Raw genomic sequence first — 14,670 nt, 5'->3', positions numbered from 1 at the left:
GATTAAGGGGCGGTTACATCCCATTAGCCCCACAAAGGAGCGATTTTAGGGGCGGTTACACTCCCTAATCGCCTATAAATAGCTGAAAGATCGGTTTAGTTCGGATCTTTGGATCTTTGAGTATTTTCGGATCTAAAGATCAGCAAAGAGCTTGGAAGCTTTCTTTAGCAACAGAAAATCTTTGGGGATTTGCTACTTGGCCTTAAACCCGATTTTCGATTAAAATTAACTCTATTACAGAGTTTAAAACTCATCCTGAGTTCATAAACTCTTAAGAGTTCTTTTCATACTTGCCACGCAAGTTAATCATTCCAGTAAAGGAAGACGTTTAGATCGTCAATGGAGAGCAAACTCGACGCGAGCATTCGTTCGAGGGAGGCACTCCATCGCCACCATGAAGAACCCAGAATTAAATAAAAAATAGGATTTATATTGATCCTCTTCTCTTTTGTAATCGGAAATTCAAATTGTAATCAATTAGAGATCGAGAAAATTGTATTCATTCTTTGTCTAAGCCAGTTAGAGAGATAATACAATAAATCATATTTTCAATTTTCTTCTTTCAATTTTCCCACAAACAATCATAAATCAATAATTTATCACTATACTAATATGAAGCTTTCTTTGGTGCTATAAACTTTTTTAAACACGTTTGCTAACCCTTTTGAAATAACCAAAAATAAAAAAGATATGAACAAAAAAATAAATTACACTAAAAGTCCCAAGAACTTTTAGCATTTTGTAGAAAAAACCCATATAACTTCTAAAATCGCACTAAATCTCTAATAACTATTAAAATTACTGAAAACCCTTATAAGTTTCTATATTTTGCATATAATCCTATGACGACGTCAGTCCACATTCATGATCTAAATGTCTCACCAACAAAATATATGGACCGACGCCGTCATGGGGTTTTTGTGCAAAATGCTTAAACTTATTGGGGGTTTTTTGTAATTCCTATGGTTATTGGGGTTTTTAGTGCAATTTTAGAAATTATTGGAGATCCACTGCAAAACTCTGAAAGTGCTTGGGGTTTCGAGAAAAGAAGAAAAGTTTATTATCATGGAAGTAGGGAGAAAGCAGTAAATGAACAACACGTATGCCAACCAGCAAGCCTCGTTCTGTGGGTTGACCCTCAAATCTCCTTCCCACGTGATACCTGCTCATTCATTATCATTTTTTTTTTCTGAAAACAGAAATGCAAATTTTTAACTTCCTTTAATAAATCATTTCCTCTTATTATTATATTATTACTAATTACTAATAATAATGGCTCTAAACGCCGTATGCCAGCGCTCACTCTTTTGCTTTTGCTCTACTCCTCTCTCTCTCTCTCTCTCTCTCCTCCTCTCCCCCATCCATTGCAAACGAAGCTTCTCCAGTTCTCCTTCTTCTTCTGTCAATGGCTCCTCTCAACAGAGCGAGGGAGAGAAACCCAACATCTGTCCCGATAAACTAATTCAGATATTAAAAAGAGGAGTATTTTTTTTGGTTTTTTTACCACCATTGTGGATTTTTGTGCTTGGAAATCAACCTCACTGCAGTTTCACATCTTGGGTAGTAGAGAGTTTTGGTTGTTTGTTTCTGCGGAGAGGATTCAAGCAGAAGTTTCAGCTTTTTTGGTCCCTATGCGAAGAGATTGAATCATCAAAAGGGGTATCTTTTTTCCCCGAAGTTTTGATTTTTCCAGTTACTTTCTATTCTCAATGCCATTAAGTGTTTACTTCTCTGTTATGGCATTGAATGTGAACGGTTACAGAGAGGTTTTGATCGGATTTTTGCCCCGTTTTGTTGACATGCCTCATTCCTGTTGCTTGCTAATTTGAGTCATCAGGTGGAACTGTGAAATGTATCATCTTGAATATAAATGCCAGCTGATTTTTTTATCTTCTGTATTCAGTATAATGTTGGGAATTTTTTTTGGAAATTTTCCAATTTTGTAAAGCAATAACCTGACATCATCAAGGAGCTTGTCTACTGAGCGTGAGGCTTGACATATCTCTTATCAGCTCTATTCATGTGGAAACTTGGCAATTGTTATGTGGTAGAATGTTTAATCTTTTAAATGTATTGTTGTTCCCGTTATTTTTGATAGCCCTGTTAAGTATTTCCCTTAATAACACATGAGAAAGAGTTAACCTTTAGAATCTCTTTAGTAACTTTGCATCATCTCATTTCTTTTCCAACATAAGCTAAAGATTGACAATCTGGAGCTTATCACTCAATTAGTAATTTCTATATTTCAATTGTAGAGTTCGTTATCTTTTTATATGAATAATATCACAGTAATTTGCAGTAAAAAACGCCCATATCTGATGCTACTCTCTCTTTGCGACACAGAAATCAAAATGTCGGAAAACTTAAATGTTGAGTTGTCCCAGAAAATGCCAGTCGTCGGCCTTAAACTTTGGGTCTTAATTTGCATCTGTGTATTTGCATTGATTGTGGCCGCCCTGTCCATAATATCCGTATGGGTCGCTTGCCGGAGAAAGACAAGGAGAACCTATGACAAGTTCCCGCTTTTTCAAATTCCTGACGTCTCAAAGGAAATCACAGTCGATAGGGTTTCTGGTCACACCTTAGCTCAAAGTTTCCATGACCGAGAAGGTCCTTATTCACACGATAACTTTAGTGACAAGGATTCTAGAAAAACATTGGCACACCTTACAATGAGTAAGTCGAGTGATGCTGATAATTTGAGTCAGTGCAGCTCAGTTTACCACGTTGATAGGGCCGGAAGTTCACACTCTGGTGATGATGGTAGTTCAGGAGCTACAAGGAGACCACCATATTCTCCTCATTTACTAGTATCTGCCTCCCCATTGATTGGTCTTCCAGATGGTTCTCATCTCGGGTGGGGCCATTGGTTCACTCTTAGGGATCTTGAATATGCTACAAACCGTTTCTCAAAGGAGAATGTCATCGGTGAGGGCGGATATGGAGTTGTTTATAGGGGACGGTTGATTAATGGAACGGAGGTTGCTGTTAAAAAATTGCTTAACAACATGTAAGTTCTTTTGTATCTCTTTTCTTGTTTAATTTCAACTGCTTATTTGGGGTATTGGCTAATATGACTGTATTTTGTAGGGGGCAGGCAGAGAAGGAATTTAGAGTGGAAGTAGAGGCTATTGGTCATGTCCGACATAAAAATCTGGTGCGGCTGTTGGGGTACTGTGTTGAAGGGATTCACAGGTGAGGACTTTGTTTGTTTGTTCTGTTGTTTCAGTTGCATCTATTTTCTTTATGTGTGCTTTGGAGCTTGTTGCTTATGCTTGTCTAGTTGAGATGCCAAAATATGAAATATAGTTGTCACTTTTACTTGAACTTTGATATTATAAGAAAATGTAAGTCTTTTCCATTGGCACTTAACGAAATGCCCTTGAAGCAAAACTGAAGGGTGTATTTATGATTTACCATGTATCAAAGCATGTGAAATTACTGAAATTATATGTATAGAATAAATTTCCGAAGAAGTACAAGTAATAATACACAACACTTTTTAAAAATCCATTTGCTACGATGGTGACAATCATATGTAGAAAGGCAGCAGCAAAAGACCAGAACGAGTTAAGTGAAATGAGATCTTACCCATTTTTCTGGCAAGTAGGGTTATATATCTTGATCATCTATTTGACGATCTGAACACTTTTCTAAAATAAGTTCGTACTAAAAACAGTAGTAGTATTTTAGAATCAAGCAAATAAAACATAGTTTCTTGTAGGTAGTCAGCATTAAGCAAGCTTAAAGCTAGTAGATTAATTAAAAAAGTTCCTCAATGGAAGTGAAAATATGACTTTTGAATCAGGCAAAGCAGCTATAATCTAAATGAATGTACCCTGAGCTTGAAAATGATGATAAGCTAATAGTGTCCATGGTCCCTGAAACAAGAAGTATAACTGACAGATAAACTCACTTACATCCTTCCAAGATGAATAGAAAATACGATTCAAAATAATTGCTGAATAACATGACCTGATCTTTTTCATGACATGTCAAGAATCAAAAGTCAGTTGAGGTATTTCTTCAGTATGCTGGTTAATTTAATATACTAAGAGGATAATCAAGATACAACTAATATTTTAACTATTAAAGAAAGCAAAAACAGTTGTTTTTATGCTCTTTTCCCTCACTTTCATTATGTTATTTCTGGTCACCATATGGGAATCTAGTCATATCATTAGTGCAGGTTTCATTCCATACAAATCAAGATTTAACTAGATTGAGTCTTTCAATATGCAATACCAATAACGAATAGCAAAAATCATAGTTATTTCTGATATTACTGCAGAGCACATAGATTTGATTAATTAGGCAACTATATCTCAACAAAATATGTACGGCTACTTGTTGGAATGTGAAGTCACCTAGAGGAGTATGTTTTCTCTTCCCTTTTTTTTTTTTTTTTGGAAATAGGTTGTAAACTGATGTAATTCGTACCCTCGGCCTCTTCCCGACTGCATAGAGGGTTTACATTATACCTCAATAGCACTCGCCATTAAAAGGGAAACTTCGGTATATTTAACAAATCCAGGGGGCCCTGCCCCCTTGGTAGTTGTTTATAAATGAAAGAATCCTACTTAGGTTAGTGTACTAATCTCCAAAATCCTACTTATAGAGATTCTTTCTATTTACAGTTTAAATTTTGAGCATCAGCAGAACATAGAAGAACATTCACTTGTGAATTGTGATTGACTCTGGTCTCTTATTCCATGTTCTGTTTGTTCATCCTAGTTTAAATTCTTAGACTATTAGATGTTTGAATTCTAATCAGTTATATTTTTTTAGATAATGGCTATATTTGAATTTTGCATTAGTTTTAGTATTTTCTAGTGTACATGTTACAATTTATTTGTTTATTATTATTAGGATGCTTGTATATGAGTATGTTAACAATGGGAACTTGGAGCAATGGCTTCATGGAGTTATGCGTCATCATGGTGTTCTTAGCTGGGAATCCCGCATGAAGATTATTTTAGGCACAGCAAAGGCGTAAGTCTTCATTTTTTACCTCTGAATACAAAATAAACATGTTTTACTTTTATTTATGCATATTAAATAAGAAAATTAATTGCTGCAGGCTTGCTTATTTGCATGAAGCAATTGAGCCAAAAGTAGTGCACCGAGACATAAAGTCAAGCAACATATTAATTGATGATGAATTTAATGGCAAGATTTCTGATTTTGGTTTGGCCAAGCTCTTGGGCTCAGGGAAAAGTCATGTGGCAACCAGAGTAATGGGGACATTTGGGTAAAGATCTTCTGTATTCCTTTTCGGTTCATTACACTTTGTATGTGAAAGATCCCTTGAACTAAAATCACTGTTGTTTCAGATATGTGGCACCCGAGTATGCAAATACGGGATTGTTAAATGAGAAAAGTGATGTTTACAGTTTTGGAGTACTTCTACTTGAAGCTGTAACAGGGAGGGATCCAGTAGATTACAAGAGGCCCGCAGATGAGGTAATTTACTAAATTTAGATATATTTCATACAATGTACACTTTTTCCCTTTAGTCTATGTTACTAAGAATTGCTATATGCAATGTGGGGTTTAATTTGTTGGCATATGCAGAATGCAGGAGTTAGTGGTGGATGGATACATAGAATTTATTTCTTTCAGCTGGAAGTTATATAAATACAGTCCACAGTCTTGTTCATATGACTAATTTTTATTTGAATCAGTTGCAGTGTCCTGTTTATTTTATGTCAATGAATTGAGCTGTAATGCAGCCCCTAGTACTACTGTGTAACCTTGTGTATGTAAATCGTAAAAAATACTTTATTTTCTTAGGTTCTTGAAATGTTTTTTGTAAATTTCACAACACCCCCCCCCCCCTTCACACAAAACCCTTACAGTTTATAAATCCGGAAAACCTTCTGAACTTCCAAATTATACTGAACGGCTAGAATTTAGCGAATCTCATAGATAACATCATCACATCATGTAGTAAAATGGATAAAAATGTGACTTGAATGTTGTATCATGTTCTCCCACTGCATCACATTCAAAATTTTCATCACAGTTGTTTCGATGGTTTTTGTGAAATTTACCCATTGTTATTTTAAATGATTGCTATGCTTCTCTGCCTGATTTTCTTTAGAACATAAGTACATTTTAGACTTTGACTGAAGCCCTCACCTTGTTACTGTTTGCTTAGGTGAATCTTGTGGAATGGTTTAAATTAATGGTGGGAAGCAGGAGAACCGAGGAGTTGGTGGACTGTGAACTTGAGGCCAAACCCTCAACGCGAGCTCTGAAAAGAACCCTTATAGTTGCTCTGAGATGTGTCGATCCTGACTCCGAGAAGAGGCCTAAGATGGGTCAAGTTGTTAGAATGCTCGATGCCGAAGATAGTCCATTTCGTGAGGTTGTCAACCCTTAGACCACAACGTTATACTATGAATAATGCTAACTATGCTTCTCATTTCATACTACTGTGACACAGGTAGATATAAGCATGTAAAATTCTATCTCGCAAAATGCAATCAAGACCCCATATCTCTATCTCTGGAAATGATTTGAGTCTTCTAGTACCAAAGTAGTGCTGTTAATAATATAGTTAGCACTATCTCCTTTTACAGGATTGTAGTGAATTATTTTATGAGAAATGTTGACTCCACTACTAATCTCATTGCTACTTTGGTAATGAAAGACAAACATGCAATTCATAGTCCACGTATCCCTATTTTTGAAAAATGTTCTAAGTTTGTAATATTGAAATAGAGAATCTGTAGTGTAATTTAGCATTATTCTTATAATATTATTTCTCATGCATTCAACTTTTATAGGATTACAGTGAATTGTGTTTTCATTATTCGCCAGGATCGAAGAAATCGAAGGAGCCACACAGCAAGCTTGGACATTGAACCCTTAAGGGAGAGTATAAGTTCTGCCGATCTTGACAACAAAGCAGAAACATCGGCATCATCACAAAGCTGAGCAATTATAGACATTTTCTCTTTGATAATGAGCTCAAGGATTTCCATTAACATTTGAGTGACTTAGATTTTGAGAGTGTTTGAAAGGAAGTAGATAGTACTTTGGTTTAATTTGTGGGTTATTGGGTTATATTTGCTCTTATTCTTTCTTTTTTTAACTACCATTGAGCTGATAAGAGATTCAAGGGTCAAAGACTCCTCATTTTACGCAATTGGATCTTTTATTGTACAGATATCTGCATTATGTTTTGTTTAAAAGAGTTCTTCAAATGGCTCAAAGAGACTGATACTTTTATTTATCCCACAGCTAACTGTAGTTTTCTCTACTGTATTAATACTTCTCCAAACTGTAGCTTCTTATGATTCTATTAGCTTACTGCTTAGTGCAACTGTATCTGTTTAGTATAGCGCAAATTACAATTACATTTGTAGTTTACAAAATATATAGTTGCAATTCTGTGGCATCTTTTTTCCGCTGTACATGCAGTTGCAAAAACAATCTTTTTTGTTTTTATAGCAAAGATGAGTTTTAACGGAGTTGTCTGCATGTCTATTTTTCTTAAAATAAAAAGAGAAAAGAGAAATAAAAAGGAAAAGAAAGATATAAGGTTCAGTTTTACAGTTGCTATCACAAGAAAAACTTTAATGGTGATAAAACTAAATAAATATACTTGTTCAGTTTTTTCACTACAGTTGTGATTGTTATAGGGATACAGGCAGCTATGACTATTAACTTCTTTTATGCAAATTGCAACCGCACGTTACAATTTCATGCGACCAAACAAGACAATATTTGCTACTTCTATATGGTTATCTAGGTCGAACTGTTGGTCTGCATGTGTGGTAACATAGAAGATTCCTATCTATGGGGAAAGTCACTCAGAGAAAAAACATATATGCATTACCATTGGTTATCAGTACAGTTATATTTTCAACGGGTATAATTGTTGTCGGTGCAATTTGCACGTCTAAATGCAGTGATAGCTAGTAGTAAAATAATATGTGCATTAAGATTCATGCAAATTGCACTGATAGCTAATCGTAAAGTAATATGTAGGTTTAAGATTTGTGTTAGACCAGAAGATGTCATTCTTCTCTCTATATATAATTTTTTGTTGAAGACCATTATGGCATCTTTCTTCTATACATCACACCAACCAACCAAACATCGCCTTTTTCCAAACATCAGAGATGTGTAGTGCAAGGAAAGCAATGCATCTTTAAGAAATAATCGAAGCTTATCTTCATCAATTGAAATTTTTTCATGTGAGGAGCAAAAAGGGCCATGGCTTTGCAAAAAACGTATCTTGTGGTTGTGCTTGTATCTGGGGACAGGAGCTGCCACTTATATTCTCACCATCACGTGGATGAACAATGCCAGCTTATAATATAATGCAAGGAGTAATTCTCAGGTGCAAGGGTTTTCTTAGCTTTACACTCTGGCTTTGGCTCGTTTGTCCCTCTTCGCTTTGGGTTCATCATTTATCACCCGGACAAATTTTCAAAACCAACCTATTTCATTATTTAATTGCAAAAAAGACCCATTTCAGTTTTATTTAGAGAAACCGACCTGGTTTCAGCACTGTCGCTGAAACCAGGTCGGTTTTTCTAAAAAACCTTACGAAACTACACGGGAGTTCAACTCCCGTGAAGTTTAGTACGTTTTTAAACTTCACGGGAGTTGAACTCCCATGATGTTTATTACCCTCAATAAACTCCACGGGAGTTCAACTCCCGTGGAGTTGCAGGGTAAAATCCCCAGCGAGTGACTCGCTGGGAAATCTGGCCTGCAGCTTCACGGGAGTTGAACTCCCGTGAAGATGCAGGCCAGATTTCCCAGCGAGTTACTCGCTGGAGTTTACCCTGCAACTCCACGGGAGTTGAACTCCCGTGGAGTTTACCGCCGGCCATTGATTCCGACCGCCAGCACTCCTTTCCGACTGTTTGCCCTTGATTCCGACTGCCGGAACAGTCAACTTCGCCGGATTTCGACAATTTGAGGGTAAATTCCTCCCAAAATTAGATTTTCTCTTAATTTCTTGTAATTCCTCGCTATTTATTGGTGATTATATGTAAAAAATTATATTTTAGAATTTAATTGTGAAATTTTTATGATTTATGTGAAGAAAACTTAAATAATTTTGTCGATTTAGAGGGTAAATTATCAATAATGTAAAAAATAGTGTTAATACATATGTATGACATCTAATTTATTTTAAAAAAATTGTGTTATCAATAATTTTGTCGATTTTAGAATTTCATTGTGAATAAGTTATGAAATTAGTGCTATATGACATCAATTAAAAAATCTAAAAATTAGTGCTATATGACATCAATTAGATTTGAGAATTTAATTGTGAATTTTATGAAATATGTGAAGAAAACTTAAATCATTTTGTCGAGTTAGAGGGTAAATTATCAATAATGTAAAAAATAGTGTTGGTACATATGTATGACATCGGTATATGAATCGGTATATGAATTTGTTATAAATTATGGTTCCCTAAAATTGATATAGGATTTAATTTTAAGTAACAATAAATTTTTAAAGTCTTTTCGTGTAATATTGATCTTGAATGTTTTACTCTTCAGAGGTAATGATGAACGATCGAATCGTAATTTTGTGTTCGTATGATGGGAAGATTAAATACCTCGAAAATAATATGCCCGTTTATGAAGGAGGTACGACGAGACCATTGTTTATAACAAAATCGTGTACTTTCGATGAGTTGGTTAATGAATTGCACAAACTTACATTAACCAACTCACGTGAGTATCACCTTAATGTTATTTGCAATTATCCTGTCGTGGAGAACAGGACAAGCGGCATTCAAATATCAAGTGACTACGATATGAGTCTTATTGGAGTCTTACATGACGAGAAGCGTTCGATTGAATTGTTCATTGAAAAACATCAAAGGAATTTGGGCAAATCGTTGAATTATGATGGAATGTATTCCCGCATGTTGGAGGACCCTGATGTTGATTCTGTTGGCTTTTTATCTCCTCAACAAGATGAAGGTTGGACACAATCACAATATATGAGCGGTCCTTCGCTTGTGGGCACTTCGAATGCGGTCGATACTAACACGGGAGTTCAAGAAGATAATGCAAGTGTTGAATCTGAGAATGATGATGAAGAGGAGGGCTTACAAATTGATAGCATGACCTTGATAGATCGTGATGAAGGGGACAACCACCACATTGACGGGTGTTATGCTAATAATGAGTATGTTGTCTTAGAGGATCCGCCGCCCGATGAACTTCAAGGAGAAGAATGGATCGATAACTCCGTGATGGAAAGTGTTCCTATTGGCACTAATAGCGGTCATGATACACAGGGCGAGGACTTCTCATTCGTGAAGGGAGATCTATATGAGAGCAAGGAGAAATTGATCCATGCGCTTCGCTCGTACGCCATTGCAAAAAATGTCAAGTTTAGGCCAACAAAAAATAATACTACAAGCTATAATGCGGTTTGTTTCTATCGCAAAGATGGCGATGATGAAGATATTGGTGGACACCACGACGGCAATGCGAAATGTCCGTGGAAGCTTAATTCACGCTCCGGTGTAAGAGTAGGCGGGCAATTCAAAATCACGGCATACAACAGACTCCACACTTGTAGCAATCCTTGATTAGAGATGAATAACAAAAATGCATCCTCTTCCTTCATATATCGATTGATTTTACCGCATCTGAGGGAGGATTTTGATCTAAGGCCGAAAGATATTCGTCTTCTAGTGCAAAAAGCCACCAACTTGGATGTATCATATCACAAGTGTTGGGATGCTAGGAGGAAGGCGATGATAAAAATATTCGGTGATTGGGATAAATCGTATGAGATCTTACCTCATTATCTTGAAGCCCTCAAAAGAGAAAATCCAGGAACTGTCTACGAAGTATCTTCGGACCCCGTTGATGGCGGAGATCGGCGGTTCACCGGTGTATTTTGGGCATTTGGGCCATGTATTGAGGGGTTTCGATATTGTTGTCCTCTTCTTAGCATTGATGTCACCCACTTATACGGCAAGTACAAAGGAGTTTTGCTTGTTGCCACCGGAGTTGATGCGGATGGCGGTTTGTTTCCTTTGGCGTTTGCAGTGGTTGATATTGAAAACACAGAGAATTGGGCGTGGTTTTTTGCATGCATTAGATATCATATCCCTAGTGTGGGTGCGCGGTCGATTACATTCATATCTGATAGGATGAAAGGAATTCCAAGAGCACTCCAACGTCATTTCCCAGAGCCACATGCACATCGTTATTGCTTGCGACATATTAGGGACAACTTCAAGAAGAAATTTGGAAACGGTCAGGTTCAAGATCTTCTTTGGCAAGCCGGCTGTGCAACAGAAAAATTAGTTTATGACCAAATACGAGAGAGGATTAAGTTTATCTCCCGAGCTGCACATGATTGGATCGAAACTAGTTTGGGACCACACAATGTTGATAAGTGGGCTTTATGTGAAGATGGCGGGAGACGGTTCTGTATGATGACTACGAACGCTTCAGAGAGTTTCAATGGCGTGCTCAAGGGAGCACGCGGTATGCCAATACAATCACTAGTTGCTAAAACATTCTACAGACTTAATAACTTCTTTCTACGACGTCGCGAACTTGGTGAAAATATCCGCTCGGAGCTCACACCGAAAAATGATGAAATGTTAGCGGCTCGGATTGTACAAGCTCGATCCTTTCATGTCGTAAGATACAGTTTTAATGAATGGGAAGTCATTGAGGGAATATCACATAGAGAAAATCGCTCTTATAAAGTTAACATGTTAGTGGATCACTCGTGTACGTGCACTTGCAACGTACCGCAATTACAATGGATTCCTTGTTCACATGTTGTCGCGGCTTGTTCTGATCTACAAGGTGGTGCGAGGATTTCACACTATGAGTTCGTCGAGGCTTGGTATTCTACTTACAACTATCGACAAACATACAAAGAGTGTTTTCGTCCACCATATGATAGTCGATATTGGACACAAGACGGGCCACTGATATTACCTCCTTTGAGTATAGGGGAGTGCACCATCACTTTACAGGACGTGACCATCATACTTGGGCTCCGGATCGATGGGCCGGCAGTTACGGGCACCGATGATCATAGTTGGCCGGAGGTATGTGCCCGGCTTCTTGGAATTGTCTTCTAATATAATTCTCAGTTATATTCATTATGGATCCGGGACCGAGACGCCCCGAAGTTTTGACCCTCCAGGCGAGCCACGTTTCAGATTATATTGGCTCAGGACAGGTAAAACATCTTTTGTGATATGCTAGTTAGCATTGGCACCAACTTTTAATTTTTTGCTTTATACTTAATCAATTCTTTTTTGACGTGCAGCCCGTACCTGATATCACCATGATCGAGCATTCACAGAGCCATTCATCTTGGGTCATTGAGGATGAGAGAGTTCTAGCGCTGATCTCTCAGGCTGGTTTTCGGGAGTGCTCGACGGTTCGATATATCAGGCTTGATTGGCCGCTTATCACTGCTTTGATTGAGAGGTGGAGGCCAGAGACCAACACCTTTCACATGCATATAGAGGAGTGCACCATCACTTTACAGGACGTGGCCGTCATTCTTGGGCTCCGAATCGATGGGCTGCCAGTTACGGGCACCGATGATCATAGTTGGCCCGAGGTATGTACCCGGCTTCTTGGACAGGTTCCCGACTTGAGGAGTGGTGCGATGAAGCTATCGTGGCTTCGTCAGACATTTCAGGGCGATATACCACAGGATGCCGATGATGAGACGCTCCAGTTTCATGCTCGTGCATACATATTACACATGATAGGGTGCGTGCTTTTTCCGGATGCGAGCAAGACTCTAGTACATGCACGATGGCTGCCACTGCTGGAGGATTTTGGTGTATGCGACGCACTATCGTGGGGCAGTGCGGTGTTGGCATATTTGTATCGAGAGTTGAGAAGAGTATCCCTGATGCAAAATAAAGAATTCAAGGGATGCTGCACATTGATACAGATTTGGTCATGGGAGCGCATTCATATTGGACGCCCTACTTTACTTGTGCACCGTGACCTACAGGGGCAGTTTCCTTTGGCGTACAGGTATAATTGTACACACAAATTTTATTCGCACTGAATTTGTACTTATATATTCTCTATTCTGCATATAGGTATAACGTGCGGTACGCTAAGTACCGATCAGCGACGCGCCATCGTGAGTTTTACCGAAATGAGCTTGATGGTCTCCAACACGAACAGGTAAATATAAATCTCAAGTCGTTATGAATATTATAGTTTTGTTGTTGATACTGATAAATGTTTTATTTTATTTCAGTTCAAGTGGAGACCCTATACACCGCCGGAGCTCGATATACATTCTCTTGCACCTATCTGCCGAGATAGTCCCGACTTGTGGAGAGCGAGAGTTCCATTGATTTGTTGGGAGATCGTGGAGATGCATGTCCCTGACCGTGTGCTACGACAGTTTACGCTCTCTCAGCATGTACCAGATCCTGTTGAGCAGATATCTCGTCGGCGGCGACCTACTTCGCACCATAACGACTGGGCCGTAGTCCGTGCGGCCTACATAGACAGGTGGGCTCACAGGTATGATTTCATCCAGGATACGAGGCCCACGGCTGTTGACTACACCGCATATATGGGTTGGTATTGGGATATCACACGTAGATGGATCACACGTGACCCACAGCCCTTAGCTGGACACATGCCACGGCCACCGACAGACAGTTACATCCCTAGTGGGATGAACGAGAGAGATTACGTAAGTTTCTAAGCTAAATTATAATATTTTTTTCTTGAGTTGGTACTTATTAAATTATTTACCTCACAGGTCCGTGCTTTGGATAGCATTCAGGCGGATATTGATGCGACCGTGCCTGAGATTCAGGATCAGGTGGCGTTAGGGCTCCTCGGCAGGATCAAGAAGACCATAGCACAGGTGTTTCATAAGACTCACGTCGACGAGTTCGCAGGCCGTGAGGACAGGTCTCGATCATTTGGGCAAGCGTACACTCGGCGCCGACGGCCACGTGACGATGACGGCGGCACTTCGCATGCTGATGGAGCCGGCACTTCGCATGCTGATGGAGCCGGAACTTCACATGCTGATGAAGCCGGCACTTCGCATGCTGATGGAGCCGGCACTTCGCAGCCTCACACACAGCCGGATACACAGATAGTCGAGGCTCATCAGCGCGGGGGGCGGGGAAGAGCGAGGGGGAGGGGGAAGAGAGGGAGAGGAAGGAGAGGAGCTATATTGGGTTGTATTTGAACTTATTTTGTTAAAATTTATAAATTGTATGAATTTTTAAATACTATACTTTTATGGATCATTATAGCTCGATATGTGATCTTTTTGCGTATTGTTTGTTTCGTGCGTGTTTAAATAATATATATTGCAGTAATTATTGTCAACAGGTAAATAGTTGTATATATTTTTGCGTATTGTTTGTTTCGTGCGTGTTTAAATAATATATATATTGCAGTAATTATTGTCAACAGGTAAATAGTTGTATATATGAGTTAAATAGGTAGATGTATGCATGCTGTGCATGTTTTTTGTAAAACCTGCAACTTCACGGGAGTTGAACTCCCGTGAAGTTGCAGTGCAAATTTCCCAGAGAGCGATTCTCTGGGAAATTTGGCCTGTAACTCCACGGGAGTTCAACTCCCGTGGAGTTTTAACAACAGAACAAACTCCACGGGAGTTGAACTCCCGTGGAGTTTAATGATG

The 14,670-nt window shown here is 38.6% G+C and overlaps 3 protein-coding genes across 3 annotated transcripts; all 3 read left to right on the top strand.

Annotated features, from left to right (window-relative positions):
- On the top strand, positions 1,298 to 7,240 carry LOC109842838 (probable receptor-like protein kinase At2g42960). Its single transcript, XM_020411741.1, has 8 exons — positions 1,298 to 1,659; positions 2,344 to 3,010; positions 3,091 to 3,195; positions 4,870 to 4,992; positions 5,081 to 5,251; positions 5,334 to 5,463; positions 6,161 to 6,370; positions 6,826 to 7,240. The coding sequence occupies exons 2-8, from the start codon at positions 2,352 to 2,354 to the stop codon at positions 6,940 to 6,942; spliced, it is 1,515 nt and encodes a 504-aa protein (XP_020267330.1). The 5' UTR covers positions 1,298 to 1,659; positions 2,344 to 2,351; the 3' UTR covers positions 6,943 to 7,240.
- Positions 10,586 to 12,100, top strand: LOC109841744. The gene has a single exon (XM_020410687.1). It carries the CDS (start codon positions 10,586 to 10,588, stop codon positions 12,098 to 12,100), a length of 1,515 nt encoding a protein of 504 aa, XP_020266276.1.
- LOC109841743 (serine/threonine-protein phosphatase 7 long form homolog) lies at positions 12,484 to 14,287 on the top strand. Its single transcript, XM_020410686.1, has 5 exons — positions 12,484 to 13,019; positions 13,088 to 13,175; positions 13,252 to 13,698; positions 13,768 to 14,121; positions 14,276 to 14,287. Exons 1-5 carry the CDS (start codon positions 12,484 to 12,486, stop codon positions 14,285 to 14,287), a joined length of 1,437 nt encoding a protein of 478 aa, XP_020266275.1.

This window comes from Asparagus officinalis, chromosome 5 (genome assembly GCF_001876935.1).
Source record: "Asparagus officinalis chromosome 5, Aspof.V1, whole genome shotgun sequence".
Lineage (NCBI taxonomy): Eukaryota > Viridiplantae > Streptophyta > Magnoliopsida > Asparagales > Asparagaceae > Asparagus > Asparagus officinalis.
Note: the sequence above shows the minus strand (reverse complement) of the source record. Positions and strands in the feature narration are given on the sequence as shown.

Coding starts and splice junctions, on each gene's coding strand:
- LOC109842838 (XM_020411741.1), top strand. CDS start 2,352: ATGTCGGAAAACTTAAATGTTGAGTTGTCCCAGAAAATGCCAGTCGTC. Junction 3,196..4,869: donor TGTGTTGAAGGGATTCACAG/GTGAGGACTTTG, acceptor TATTATTATTAG/GATGCTTGTATATGAGTATG. Junction 6,371..6,825: donor AAGATAGTCCATTTCGTGAG/GTTGTCAACCCT, acceptor ATTATTCGCCAG/GATCGAAGAAATCGAAGGAG.
- LOC109841744 (XM_020410687.1), top strand. CDS start 10,586: ATGAATAACAAAAATGCATCCTCTTCCTTCATATATCGATTGATTTTA.
- LOC109841743 (XM_020410686.1), top strand. CDS start 12,484: ATGCATATAGAGGAGTGCACCATCACTTTACAGGACGTGGCCGTCATT. Junction 13,176..13,251: donor ATGGTCTCCAACACGAACAG/GTAAATATAAAT, acceptor ATTTTATTTCAG/TTCAAGTGGAGACCCTATAC. Junction 13,699..13,767: donor GGATGAACGAGAGAGATTAC/GTAAGTTTCTAA, acceptor TTTACCTCACAG/GTCCGTGCTTTGGATAGCAT.